Source organism: Pseudonaja textilis, chromosome Z (genome assembly GCF_049901715.1).
Source record: "Pseudonaja textilis isolate UNSWEBS1 chromosome Z, rPseTex1.2, whole genome shotgun sequence".
Classification (NCBI taxonomy): Eukaryota; Metazoa; Chordata; class Lepidosauria; order Squamata; family Elapidae; genus Pseudonaja; species Pseudonaja textilis.
In genome coordinates, this window is record NC_142008.1 from 40621471 (window position 1) to 40635447 (window position 13977).

Consider the following 13977-nt stretch of genomic DNA (forward strand, 5'->3'; position numbering starts at 1 on the left):
TAAAACAACAGATTAGTGCTTCTTCTTTTTTTACTTTTAAAAGAATCCTGAATAAATGGCGCCCTCTGGTGATTTTATCTAGGCTTTGAAGAAAGATTTATTCCCAAAAGAATTGTACAAAATAGATGTTATAAATTGCAGATCAGAATTAAAACATATCCAGCGTATTTCCAGATTAATATACATAAATATATAATATACATACATAAACTTAGTACTTTAGTACTAAAGTATAACTTAATCAAATGCTTTTATATAATAATTTATTTGGTTTGGGGTTTTTGCCCACTTCTGCATGGTACCTATGAAAAAATTCCTAACAATATGACTTTTTAAAAAAATGTGTATGGCCGCCCAACTTACACAAAATCTGTGATATGCAATAAAAATTTGTAAAGCATACTAAAAACCAATTAAAACAGTAAACATAGATAAGAATACAAGAATACAAGTGACAGAGAGAACAAGGCAATTTAATTTGAAAAAAATATTTATTCAGTGTTCTATAAGTTGCAACAATTAGAATCAGCATGCAAAATGTATACAGCTGTTTTAAGCAACTGTGGATTTCAACAGGAGTTAAATCATACATCTAGAATGTTTGGCAAGATTCCTCTAATAAAAGACACAAAGAAAGCTCTGTTGCATTCCCATACTGTAAAATTATATCAAAACAAAAGCAAATCAGTACATTATGTACCTCATTTTTAAGATCAATGGGCAGGCATTAAAGTAAATGCTTTCAAAAGTTGATATGAGCAGTGGAAAAAGAAATAAGCTAGAAGCTAGGTGTCTTTTATCTCCCAAAATGACAAAATGTAGATCTGTATGTAATTCGCAATACTTCCTTACACATGGCAGTCAACATGATCATTCAATTTGTAAGAACAGCTAGCAACTGTAATTATGTTGTGGAATCTGGACATCTGTTGAGTTTACATAGGGATCTTGCTTCTAGTCTTTTCATCTTCTGTTACATGTTAGAACGAGTCAGCCATTGAAAATCCTGAGAATAGAAAGGAGTAGCAATACTCAACATTTCAGGATAAGAAGCTACAAGAAATGTTATAGAGACACAAGGTATAGCAGACTGTAGTGTTCAAGGATATACTGAAAAACTTTCTAAACATCAATCACTTTGTAAATGTTTAACAAAAGCAATATCCTGATCTATTCTTCATGACTGGTCAAATAGTAGAAATAATGTTAATGTTAAAAAGTCAAGAATAATGACAAATTCCACAAACACTTACTTGCTTTTTTCTGTCTGATTGTGGGTTGATCATGACATTAAGGAGAGAAGGGACAAGCTTTTCCGATAAGCTTATTTTCAGGGCAGCTTGTAATTCTTCTGGTGTTTGTACAAAGTATCCTTTGCCACCAAAGGCAGACATAATCTGTTCATAGCGAGCATCTGGCAACAAAGCTACTGGAGGTGCACTGAAATTAAGTAAAAGGATTTGGTTTAGGATAGTGGGTTAAGCATGAAATCAAACATCATCAAAGGTCATTGTTAATTTGCTAACAAGTAAATTGGGCATTTTCCCAATGCCACAGGGAAATTGCTCAGGACCCAATTAATTACTATGAGCATATTAAAACAGGATATTATTGAAGAAGAAATGCCAGTGGTGGAGAAACAGCTTTTTGATCTCTTCTGTTCAGTTTCAAAGCATTCTAGATAATTTCAACAATGCAAAGTATACCTCGTTCTGGGGTTCTCCTTTCTTAATGATAGCATCATTTTATTTTCAATTTTCCAGTAGGAGCTCTCCCTCTCCCAATTAAAAACAAAAACCATGACCATCTTTCTTTCCAGAAGATAGGAGTATTTTGGAATACTCAAGAGGTTTTGAATGTTCAACGGCTCAAGCTAGTATGGCCAGTGCAGAAAGGGAAGGTGAAATTGCTACTCTAAAGCACCTAGGCCACTGTTTCTCAAAATTGGCAAATTTAGAATGTGAGGACTTTAACTTTCAGAATTTCCCAGCTAAAGCTGCTAAATTTGAGAAAAATTGACCTAGGAGGATGACCACAACAGAGCAGGTTTGGGGGTTGGGGAGAGGGTGTTACTGCTATATGTAGCACAGGTAATCTCAGTTAGTGTGAGAAGTAGTAAAATCTGGCACCCTTATTTCATTTAACTCATTAGAGTTGGATGATCTTGAAACAATTATGGTATTTTATTATATATAACTTTTAAGTACAACATCTGATTTGTAAAAGCGAGAAGTTAAATATTCTAAAGACTGATCAAAGACAATGCCAAAGTACTTACTATGTAGAAGGTTCTCCAAGTTTCAGCATATCCTTCCAAGTGTTTGAGTCCAAGCCAGTGTATATTCCATTGTTGTTGATTATGATTATAATGATTGGCAAGTTTTGCCTGTAGTGATTAATAAAAAGGAACCCATCTGAAGGACAACTTTCCATTTAAAGCATTTTTTTCTAACTATAATATGGTAGAAACTCTCACTTTGTGTAGCAAAAGGTTATAGTTTTTGTTTTAAAATTAAAATTTGGCAGTACAAAAGTTTTACCTGCAAATAGTCTCCACTTCCATACCAGAAAAACCAAATGCACTATCGCCTTCTATACAGATCACTCGTTGCTCAGGATTACAGGTTTTAGCAACTATAGCAGCTGCAATTGCAAAACCAAGTCCAACTCCCATTGTCCCAAAGGTACCAGCATCCAGCCTACAAAGAAAAAAGTTACCGTATTTTTTTTAATCATAGCATGTTTTCTGTTGGAGGTTTCTTAATTCATATCCACCATTCCAACAAATCAGCATTTCAAAGATTTTCTATGGTCTGTTAATTACAATACAACTTCTTTAGCTGCTTGCTTTCTCGAATTATGAAATTTCAGAACTCATGCTGATTAAAATGAAGTAGTGGACACGGCTATAATTCTCTCTTCCTCGGGTCCCTTTTTTCTAATCAAACCAGTATCATAGATCAGCGATCACCAACTGATGGGCCGCGTCCCATGAGAAAATTTTGGTGGGCTGTAGAGAAATCTCACTCCCAGAGCACCCCCCAAAGCAATTAATCCAGGCTACGCAGAAACACAAGGCTGCGCTGCCCACATGGCTCGCAGGAACCCTCCCCACCCACTCACTCCTTACCCGGCAAACTTGCCTGCCAAATTGCTATTTTTCCTTTTTATGACCATCAACTGTTCTGCTGTGCCGGGAGATTTAGATTAGCTAGAAAGCAGGAAATGGTTGGATTTCTTGCTTTCTAGCTAGTCTTTAGATCTTCGGCTCTGCTTTTAAGCACAGCCGAACCTCCCTTAGGACTGAAGCTTCTATTATTCAGTGCAGACTCATGGCAAGCAAATTTGAGAGACTGAGCTAGCCGATGGCGGATAGATCACTTGAATGATTCTGTGAGCAACTCAATCTACCTATCTGCTTTGCCTGATTTTGGGTAAAAGTTGCTCTTTTTTAAATAAAAAATCAATATTTACATACATGGTGGGTTGAGTTAATTTTGTGAGTTTGCTTGCTAGCAAATTTTATGTGACAGACTGAGCTAGCTAATGGCAGATAGATTTCTGAATGAATCTGTGATTCTGTGAGCAACTTAATCTACCTGCCTGCTTTGCCTGATTTTGTGTAAAAGTTGCTCTTTTTTATTAAAAAAATCAATATTTATATAAATATTTATAATATTTACATACAAGCCATGCCCAGCCAGTCACATGACCACCAAGCCACACCCACAAATTAGGCCACGCCCACAGAACCGGTTAGTGGTCCCTGGGGTTTAAAATTATGAGTTTGGTGGTCCCTGAGGTCCAAAAGGTTGGCAATCCCTGTCATAGATCACTCACTTCTGCTTTAAAAATTCCACTGTCCAATGCTTACATATGTACTTATTACAGTTTGTCTTTGGTTACAACCAGTTGTTCAGTAACTATTCAAAACTACACTAATCAAAGGAGAGTTGCAACCAGTCTGTGAATCTGCCACTGTCACAGCCATGTCATGTGATAACTAACTAGGCATCTTGTGAATATGATGTTGCAACTTGCTACAATCACGATTGCCATTTGCGACTTTTCCTGCCAGCTGTGCATAAGCAAAGGAACAAGGAAGCTGATAGGGAAGACTATAAGTTGCTCTTGCACCACTTTTTTTCTCAAGAACTCTGCTATGTAGCACCTCCACCCACCTATACTTCCTAACATGTGCCTGCCTGCAACATTCCCCACCAATGATCCCCACAGCCCTTCTAGCTAACCTATGCTCCCTATCACCTGCTGTGATTAGAGTATATCAGAAATATAACAAAAACCAAAATGTAAATAGAAGTTCTTTAATGCCTTCAACTTGGTTTCACTGTTTAATTGTTCGCAGTGGAGGAGCGAACTATTTTCAAAATAACATTTCAAAGGAAAGAAACACAGTTCAAATTCAAAGAGCCAATAACAAAGCAAAAATCAAAACCAAACTGCACTGAATAAAGTTCCACGACAGACCAGGATAGATAATTGCCAACTTCAGGAAGACAACCAGATACAGTCCGTGGAAGAACGCCAACCAAGATAAACCTTCTTTAGGAATAAAACACTAATTTGTCTCCAGCGTCTGTTAGCACGCAGGTCCAAACTTATACAAATCTCATGGGCCTGGGTCCTCATCTGACTGCTCAGCCAGCCTCTGTCTTTCCCCAGCCTCCTCTACCACCTCTGGAGCCACACTTTCACTCCGTTGGCTGTTCCTCCTCTTCCTCAGAGTCAGTCTCCATCACGGGCATGACATCTTCCCACAGCACCCATGCACCACCAACAGCACTCATGAACCATAGCACCTGTTTGTGGTACCCTTACTCACCCTCACACTCCTTATCTGGAAGTCCCTCTTCCTGCTTAACAACCTGTGGATACTTGAGTTATATTGGCAACCAGGACTGCCATTGCTAAACAACATATTAGCTTTACAAACATGTGGTTTAGCAAGGAAATTTCCAATCCCACTTACCATAATAATCTGAAGAATAACAGAACTGATTGATTACCAAAGCAAAATATTACTCATATACTTCATCTAATGAAAAGACAATGTGCTTTATAATTTGAGACTAAATACAGAAATTGTTTCAATTTATGTTGTACTGGTATGTTTGACAAATTTGTTTTGCAGAAGATCACCAGATTCATTATAAACAAGATTGGCATTTATACACATATAAAACATATTGGTGAATGTCTGCTCTAATTGAACTAAGATTAAATTATCAAATTAAAAGTTACTGTTTCTGTTAGTTTTTTGCTGAAGTATCAGTTCAAAGAATAAATAAATTTGATTTAAAGTAATTTTTATTGATCCTGGATACAAATTCTTGGGAAAAAGTTCTTAGGGGCATACAAAACTGGTTCTTCCAATCTTTTAGACTGGAAAAAAAAATGGGTGGAAACAGTTCTTCCTATGTTCTAGAAATGTTGAATTAAAAGTCTGATAGAACAAATCTTTTCATTTGCAGAAGGCTAGTTCTATTTAACTACCTTTATAAATCATATTATTTTGTAGGAAATTTTTAATTGTGTAACCTGATGGTGTGGAAAAATCTATTCCTCACAACAAACAGTACTTTTCTCCAACTCCCTGTTGGCATAATAAGAATGATATACATAGTATTTTCCTTTTGTTTATATTTATCTAAGAACTTTATCTGGATGGTAAAGTATGGAAGAAAAATATAAATTGAAGTGAATGTGTGTTCATCAACATGTGCTAATATCAGGAATGTACAAATTGCCAAAATATTTATTAAGAAGGAAACTGATATATATTTACCTGTGCCGAGGAAGATAATTTGGGAGCATGGTGCGCCCAATATCCATTGTATTTGCTCCCTCGCTGACCAGAATACAATCCTTTGGCAAAATTTCCCTCACATGATGGAATACTGTATAGTAATTCATTGGCAACTGTTTTTCTAGTGATAGTGCCTTAAATTAATGAGAAAATGAATAATGTTAAAAATCTGCTGGCTCAACTGTTCCTGAAAATATAAAGACTATAAAATCAGAATTTTGTATTTTATGAATGTTTATGTTTTTCCCACTGGAATCTCTGATCACCAAAGGAATCTGAGTGGGGAAAAAAAACAGAGTTTAAGGCTGACTTAATTTTGTTCACAGAAGTCATCCAGTGTCTAACAAGCCAATGTGAATAATCAACCTACTGGATTCAGTAACTGATTCCACCAATTTCAATTGCAATAACTGCAGTCAAACAATTCCTCTAATTAGTGATCAGTTTCTAATATCCAATGTGGGAATTCTTGTTCATTCTCCTTTAAGAAGTCATGAAGTGATGTTCATTATAGTGAAGTTAAGACAGGCAGAAATTCCAGAATATTGTTCTGGGATTCATGCTGGGAACATTAATGATTTTAGGTCACACCCTTGGAATCATTTTGGTTTAATGATGAACCTAGGGTACAACTGTTTAATGATGTCTAGTGTACAACTGACCCTAGACATTCTTTTAATTGAACTGATAAAACCTTGTGTGTGTGTAATAACTTTTTCATCCTGGCACACTGCAGATTGCTTTAGTTAAGAAATTTTTAAAAAAACCAACCCAAAGTGCTATTTATTCAATCTGAGTCCTATATATTAGTAAGATAAACATGAGAGTTAGACAACATATACAAAAAAAAATCCAGAAAATCTGAAGGGGAAATGCTTTTTCAGCAAACCATGTATAAATGACCTCAATCTTAATTTCCCTTTCTTCTGACCTCACAATTATATCTCTTCCAGCCATGGATGTATTCATGCTTATAGTTCTGAATAATGAAATATGCTATGCCATAATAAAGTTAGGAACATGTGATGCCACAGGACTTTGATTTTTTTAAAGCCAAACTCCTTCTTGATATATATCATTAATGATACCTTAGATATTGCCACATTGCTCTGCATTTTGGCTCGAAGATCTTTCCACCAATCTGTATCCGAAGGGTATCTCCAAAGCTTCTTGTTAAATTCATGTAAAAGCTAAGAATATAGCAATATGCTTACTAGTAATATCATATGAATACGAACACACACACACACACACACACACACACACATGTAGTACAAAAATCATTCGCTTTAGAAATGTACTGTTACATTTTCTAGCATACTGGTGCACGTTTGGCCAGATTACTGACAATTTATCAACCCAAATGATTTTCCATCAAATTCTTCAACCCAGCTCCTATATCCAACAAAAGATGGCACTTACATAAGACAGCATGTTACCTGATCAGTCACTGCTTTTACATCTCCCAACAAGCCTGCAGCAGGTTTCACATTGTTTCCCAGCTCTTCAGCAAAAATGTCTACCTTTGAAAAAACACCAAGAAAGCAGAGAAGAAACAAATTATCTGCTTGAAGAAAGAAAGAAAAATCAAATGGTGACTTAGGCAATAACAGTTTTCCTTAAACAGCAGGGCTTCAATTTTTAGTTCAAAACAAAGAAAAAAATGAACTACTTGTTTCCCTCTAGTTGTTAACTTTCTCTTTTTGCCTAAGATTTACAACACATCTTATACAAAAACTTTAGCCTTGATGAGACAAATTGCCTCTAAAAGCAAGCAAAAACAAAAGATGAAACTCAACCAAGGAGCAGAAAAAGGCAGAAAAGCAAATAAAATTAGTCTCTAAAGCACTTTGGGGAAAGTCTTTTTCAAGAAAAATTTAAATTAAAGAGACCTTTGATCACATCAGGAACTAGGGTTTTTTTCCTAAAAAAAAATTCCTTGGTTCAACATCCTGTCTTTTGACAATAACTATGAAGATAAGCTTGGAGGATTAAAAAGTTCTTAAACTGATGTTACATTATTTTCCACTTATCCTGTCTCCAGTAAATCTTGCACTGGGTGCACTTGGGCTCTACCAGCCTTCCTTGCCCAACAGCTGCTTTCCAAATAGGTTATAAGTTCCAGATCCCCAGCAAAAATGGAAAGTTGCATTGAACATTTGGGGCATTGTACTTCAACTGTCTTTGAAGACCACCTATTAAAAATAGCTCTGGAATGTATCTAAAAAGAAATTTGTCCGAATACCTGAATAACTTTTACATCTGGCTGAAACCTCGGTGGAAGTCCAAAATGCAGAATCCAGTTGAGTCTGGCTCCAAGTAATACTATCACATCAGCATATTGTAGTGCCCTAGTCATTAAAAAGAAGTCAATTAAATTATTTTCATATATATTAAAAGAATACAGAACAGCAATTAAAATTTTGTGTTTTTAATCATTATAATTGAATGTTGCTCTTTATCACTCCAAAATATTACCAGTTTGGAGATTTTGAATCCCTTAAACTGCTAAGGTGGACTGTTTAATTGTGGCTTATTGAATACGTTATCTCCCAATAAATTCCTAATGTGACCTTAATACATTTACCATTGTTATTTTGGCTGTTGTAATAATGATAAATAGTATGCTCTTTCCCTATAATTTCAAAGGTTGGAAGGAAAGGCTCAATTTGTGTATTTACCTAGATCTGGCTGCAGCCACACAATACGGATGGTTGTCAGGAACAACTCCCTTCCCCATTGGCGTAGGCAAAAATGGAAGCCCACATTGGTCCACCAATCTCCTGATGCTGTTTTCAGCACGTGAATAAGCAGCCCCTAAGAGATATACCCATCACCATAAAAACTTCATGACACCATTTCAGTATCCTATCAACCTTTTCTATGACAGCATCACTTTTCACTGATGATGATTTTGTTAAGAGCCACTTATACCTTCATTTGAATGTTATAAAAAATTAATATGCAGCTTGGTCTTAATAGAGTAAAGCCTCACATACAAAAGGATAATCTTTTAACATAGAATACTGTTAATTTGCAGTAGTATTAAACTTTAAAAATTTATAATATTTTATTGGAATTGCAAAAATGACTTATTTTCCAATAATGACTAGTCTTGTGTTTCAAACTAAAACTGATGTATAAAAAGAAAGTGACTGCTACAATCAAAATTTCTGATTTGACAACATGCAAAAATTCAAAATAATAATTATACATTTTGAGCAACTCCTTTAATTAAAATAATAATTAAACATTTTAATTTTATATTAATCTGGCATCATTTTATAGCAAAGCAGCTTGCAGAGGTATGGTAACTGTCAGCTCTATGTGGCTATCAAGATCCGTTTTTGCTGCTTTCCTCAATAATACTGCCATAATTGGATGATATGGTAACTATTTACAATATTTTCCCTCCCTCTAAATTAAATTTTAAAATAGGTATATTGCTCCCTAGAGCAATTTAATTCAATTCAATTTTGAGGCAATCCTGCTTTTTAAAAAATAATTTTACTTCCCCTCCACTCTGGTGATATCCCTGTATTATCATCATATTCAAAGTTAAAATAATTTTAAAAGTACAACTTTTAAAAAAAAAAAATCTTACTTTTACTTTATGTAAAACACCAGCAACCAAACATTTTCAGGGAAAGTTATTATATTTTGTTCAATAGGCAAAATCAAAATGAATTCCTGGGACATTTTAATTTCAACAGGCAAAATAATTTATCTTGTAAATAGAGTAAACAATATGACAAGGAAAGAAACATTTCAATTATTATATTTGAAGTTTCTAGGGAATAGGGTGTTTGTTTGTTTTGCTAGGACTGAAATAGGACTACCTTTGCCGATAATTAAAAGTGGTTTCTTGGAATGTAAAATTAATGAAACTGCTTTAGAAATGGTCATCTCTTCAGCCATACTGATAGGAGGTGCTGGACAGCAGTCAATGTACCTGTAAGACAAAATAAAAAACTAATCCTCAAAAAAGATCTGGAATAAACAACAGAATAAATAAGCAATTATTTGTGTATTATCATTTCAGGCTATTATCAACTAATGTGAACATATTGCATTCCCACCAAAATGACACACTAGTTTAATATGAAGCATATTTTTATAGTGAATGGAAGTATCCTGAAAATTAGACTGCTTTCCTACTCATTTTGACAGGCAGGACTAAAATCATTCCTAGGAGTCAGACAGCAACACTCCCTTACAGCTACAAAATTAAAAATCAATAAGAGCTCAAAAAATCCCAGGAGAAAACCAGACAAGATATAATAGAAATTCTTTTCTGCAGCAAAATTATTATCTCCCTAGGGATAAACAGACACCCACCGTAGAACAGAAACCATCATAGCAAGTTCAGTGATCTATTTTTCTACAGTGGAGAAAAGTATTCTGACATTGAAAATATAGTTGGGGAAACACTACATTTCAATATGACCTTCTGAGAAAAAATAACTTGTACTAGAAAGTAAGTAATTATGTATGTCTTACAAGCTTATCTGCTGGACTTAATGGCAAATCAATGCTTGAAATGGGTTAAACGTAAGCAGAAAACAGATAATCAGAGTTGGAAGGGACCTTGTAGGTCATCTAGTCCAACCCCCGGCCCAAGCGGGAGACCCTACACCATTTCTGACAAATGGAAGTCCAATCTCTTCTTGAAAGTCTCAAGTGATGGCACTCCCACAACTTCTGAGGACAAGCTGTTCCATTGGTTGATTGTTCTCACTGTCAAAAAGTTTCTCCTTATTTCCAGGTTAAATCTCTCCTGGTGCAGTTTCCATCCATTATTCCTTGTTTGGCCTACTGGCGGTCTAGAAAATAGCTTGACTCCTTCCTGCCTGTGGAAGCTCCTCAAATATTGGAAGACTGCTATCATGTCTCCCCTGGTCCTTCCCTTTACTAGACTAGCCAAGCCTGGGTTCCTGCAACTGTTCATTGTATGTTTTAGCCTCCAGTCCCCTAATCATCCTGGTTGCTCTTCTCTGTACTTTTTCTAGTGTCTCAACATCTTTTTTATGTGGTGAACAAAACTGGATGCAGTCCTCTAGGTGTGGTCTCATAGTTAGCTGGTTGTCCACTAAGACTCCAAGATCCCTCTCATAGTTACTGCTATTAAGTCTGGTTTCACCCAGTCTATATGTGTGCTTTTGGCTTTTCTTGCCTAAGTGTAGGACTTTACTTTTCTCTACATTGAATTTCATTTTGTTAGATAAGGCCCAGTGTTCTAGTCTGTCAAGATCCATCTGGATCTTGAGCCTATCTTCTTGGATGTTAGTTATTCCTGCCAACTTAATATCATCTGCAAATTCCCCTTCTATTCCCTCATCTAAGTTGTTAATGAAGATACTGAAGAGTACTGGGCCTAAGATAGAATCTTGTGGCACCCCACTGTTTACTTCCCTCCATGTAGACTTAGACCCATTAAGGACTACTCGTTGAGTACGGTTTGCCAGCCAGTTGCAAGTCCATTTAGTGGTGGTACTATCTATTCTACTTTTTTCTAGCTTACTAAGAAGTAGGTTGTGGTCTACTTTGTCGAATGCCTTGCTGAAATCTAAATATATTATGTCCATAGTATTTTGCTGGTCTACTAATTTAGTCACTGTGTTGAAGAATGAAATAAGATTGGTTTGGCATGATCTGTTTTTAATAAACCTGTGCTGACTGCTAGTTATTACTTTACTTGTTTCTAGATCCATATGCATTCTAGGAGGTTTTCATCTTTGGTTTCATGCATTTCTGTAGCAATATAATGGTCCTTTACATACAGTGCAACTCCACCTCCTCTTTTATGGGGTCTGTTTTTTTTTTCTGAATAGTTTGTATCCTTCTACCAGTATGTTCCAGTCATGGGTTTCATCCCACCAAGTTTCTGTTATTCCAACTATATCATATTTACTTTCATGTATTCGTAGTTCGAGTTCACCCTGCTTGTTCCCCAGACTTTGTGCGTTTGTATATAGGCACTTGAGATCTTTATGTCTGACATTGTGTTTACTGTCTACATAACCTGTGTTGTGCCTGCCTGCCCCTACTTTCTTGCCACCTGTTTGATTAGTGCACATGGTATGGCACTCACTATTAAATGCTTTGTTTTGGTTGCCATCAAGGTTGATAATCTTACCTGCACAAACATCTATTTTGCATGTACTGATATCCTTATTAGTTTTAGGTTGCTGAGGACAGAAATGTTTTGAATCCATTAATTCTCTGTCCCCACTGTTCAGTTTAAATGTTTTTCCAGGAAATCTGTGAATTTAATGCCAAGTAACTTAGTCCCTTTCTTTGATGGCTGCAAACCATCTCTTTTGTACAGTTTTTCATTAGACCAGCTGCAGACATTATGACTAATAAAACCAAAGCCTTCCCTTTTACACCACTCCTTTAGCCACGCATTAAACTCTGCTACACGATGCCCTTTCCCTTTTTGTTCCTTGTATACTGGTAGAACCTCTGAAAAGATAAGCCTGCAGCCCATATTGCTAAGTTCATACCCCAAGCTCTGGAAGTCTTTCTGAACAGAAAGTACATCCTTCTGGGACAGATCATTTGTACTAAGATGTATAATAGCATCAACATCACAGTCCTTGCTGGCATTCTTGACTATCTTAAGAATACGCTTCTTGTCTCTGCTGGCAGTAGCACCTGGTAGACACTTGACCTCTTTCAAAACCTCAGTATCCTTTCCTAAATTTACATCCCTTACGACTGAGTCCCCAAACAGAAGGTGGCTTCTCTTTTTGGATGCCTTGCACTTCTTGTGTGACTGGTACGTGATACCTGATTCACACTTTCTCCTTTCCAAAGTAAGTTCTTCTTCTAGGATCATGATCCCCAGCTTACTTGAGTTATCATTATCACAACTACCTTGACCTGTCACTTTAGTGTCCCTATTAAGGTCAGCAAGCGCACTGTATCTGTTATGCTGGGACACAGCAAAAGCTTTGCAGTTATGGTCCACAGCTCTCACCCTGCCAGATCCCACGGTTGTCCATACTGCCCTTTTCCTGTAGGATCTTTGTGGTAGTGGGGGCTGGTAACACGGCAGCTCAATATATGGCTGGATTGGGCACCTAATTTCTGCTTGGAGAGATTGTTGATAGGTAATCTGTCCATGTAGACTGGATTTTTTTACAAAGAGGACAGTGTCCAAGTTTGAAAGGAGTACTGCGAAAGAGAGGTGTAAAATAAGTATTACACTGAACGAAGCTGGTCATTTTGAAATAAAATAAAATCACAATCTCAAACGCACTTACCCTAAATGTATTATTGGTATTCTTGGTTTATAGTTATATGATTCTGCTATCTTTCGCTTTTTTACTCACCCTCTGCTTCCTTCATAAGCAGCCAGCAGCTCCTCCCATAACCTCTGGGAATTTGAAATGCAATGGAAGCAATTCAAACTGCCTCTCTCCCTTTTACTCACCCTCTGCTTCCTTTACAAACAGCCAGCAGCCCCCTCCACAACCTCTGGGAATTTGAAATGCAATGGAAGCAAACTATTACAAAGCAAAGTTAGAAAAGTTTATATGCAATTAAAGATTAAAAATTAAAGGACATTAAAGAAGTATATGAATTCTGAAAATAATAGAAGCACACATTTTTTTCTGCTGGATAGGGATATTGTAAGTGAAGGCCTATCTGTATTGTTAAGAAGTACAATCTTGTCACTCAGTATATACTAATGGAAATCACTTTCAGATAAATTTAGAATGTGTTGCTTCAGAAATGAAATGGAGACTAAGCTGGGATTTATCCCAAAAGGTGGCAATGGCAAAACAGTTTATATTGTTGTCAAACCCACAATATGGATATCTGCTGGTATTCATCACAAGTTGAATTCAGCTTGAAAGTGTCTAACTTTCACTAGAGCAAGTGAGAGAAGCAACCCAATATACAGGGTAGGATCTTCCATTGCAGCAAAGTATACAGATAGTTGTGGAAAGAAAAAAATAACATCAGCTTTCAAAAGTAAACTAGCATTTTATGCGATTACAAATATTTACTCTGCAATAAGGTCTTTTTAATACATAGGAAAAAATCTTATAACAAACTGTATTCAAAGGCAAATTGTGCGTTTTGCTTCATAGCATATGGGCAGATGTGGGCAGAATGGAACTGTGAATACTAATTTCTAT

General features: G+C 36.2%; 1 protein-coding gene across 1 annotated transcript in view; it reads right to left on the reverse strand.

Annotated features, from left to right (window-relative positions):
- Nucleotides 1-472: 472 nt before the first annotated feature.
- HACL1 (2-hydroxyacyl-CoA lyase 1) overlaps nt 473-13977 on the reverse strand; it is a 33671-nt gene continuing 20166 nt past the window's right edge. Inside the window, exons 8-17 of the mRNA XM_026708241.2 lie at nt 9667-9779; nt 8509-8644; nt 8073-8178; nt 7267-7350; nt 6916-7017; nt 5807-5961; nt 2541-2699; nt 2279-2386; nt 1254-1440; nt 473-1006 (exon numbers count right to left, since the gene is read on the reverse strand). Coding sequence (XP_026564026.1) covers nt 974-1006; nt 1254-1440; nt 2279-2386; nt 2541-2699; nt 5807-5961; nt 6916-7017; nt 7267-7350; nt 8073-8178; nt 8509-8644; nt 9667-9779 — 1183 coding nt within the window. The 3' untranslated portion in view covers nt 473-973. The remainder of the gene's footprint in view (nt 1007-1253; nt 1441-2278; nt 2387-2540; nt 2700-5806; nt 5962-6915; nt 7018-7266; nt 7351-8072; nt 8179-8508; nt 8645-9666; nt 9780-13977) is intronic.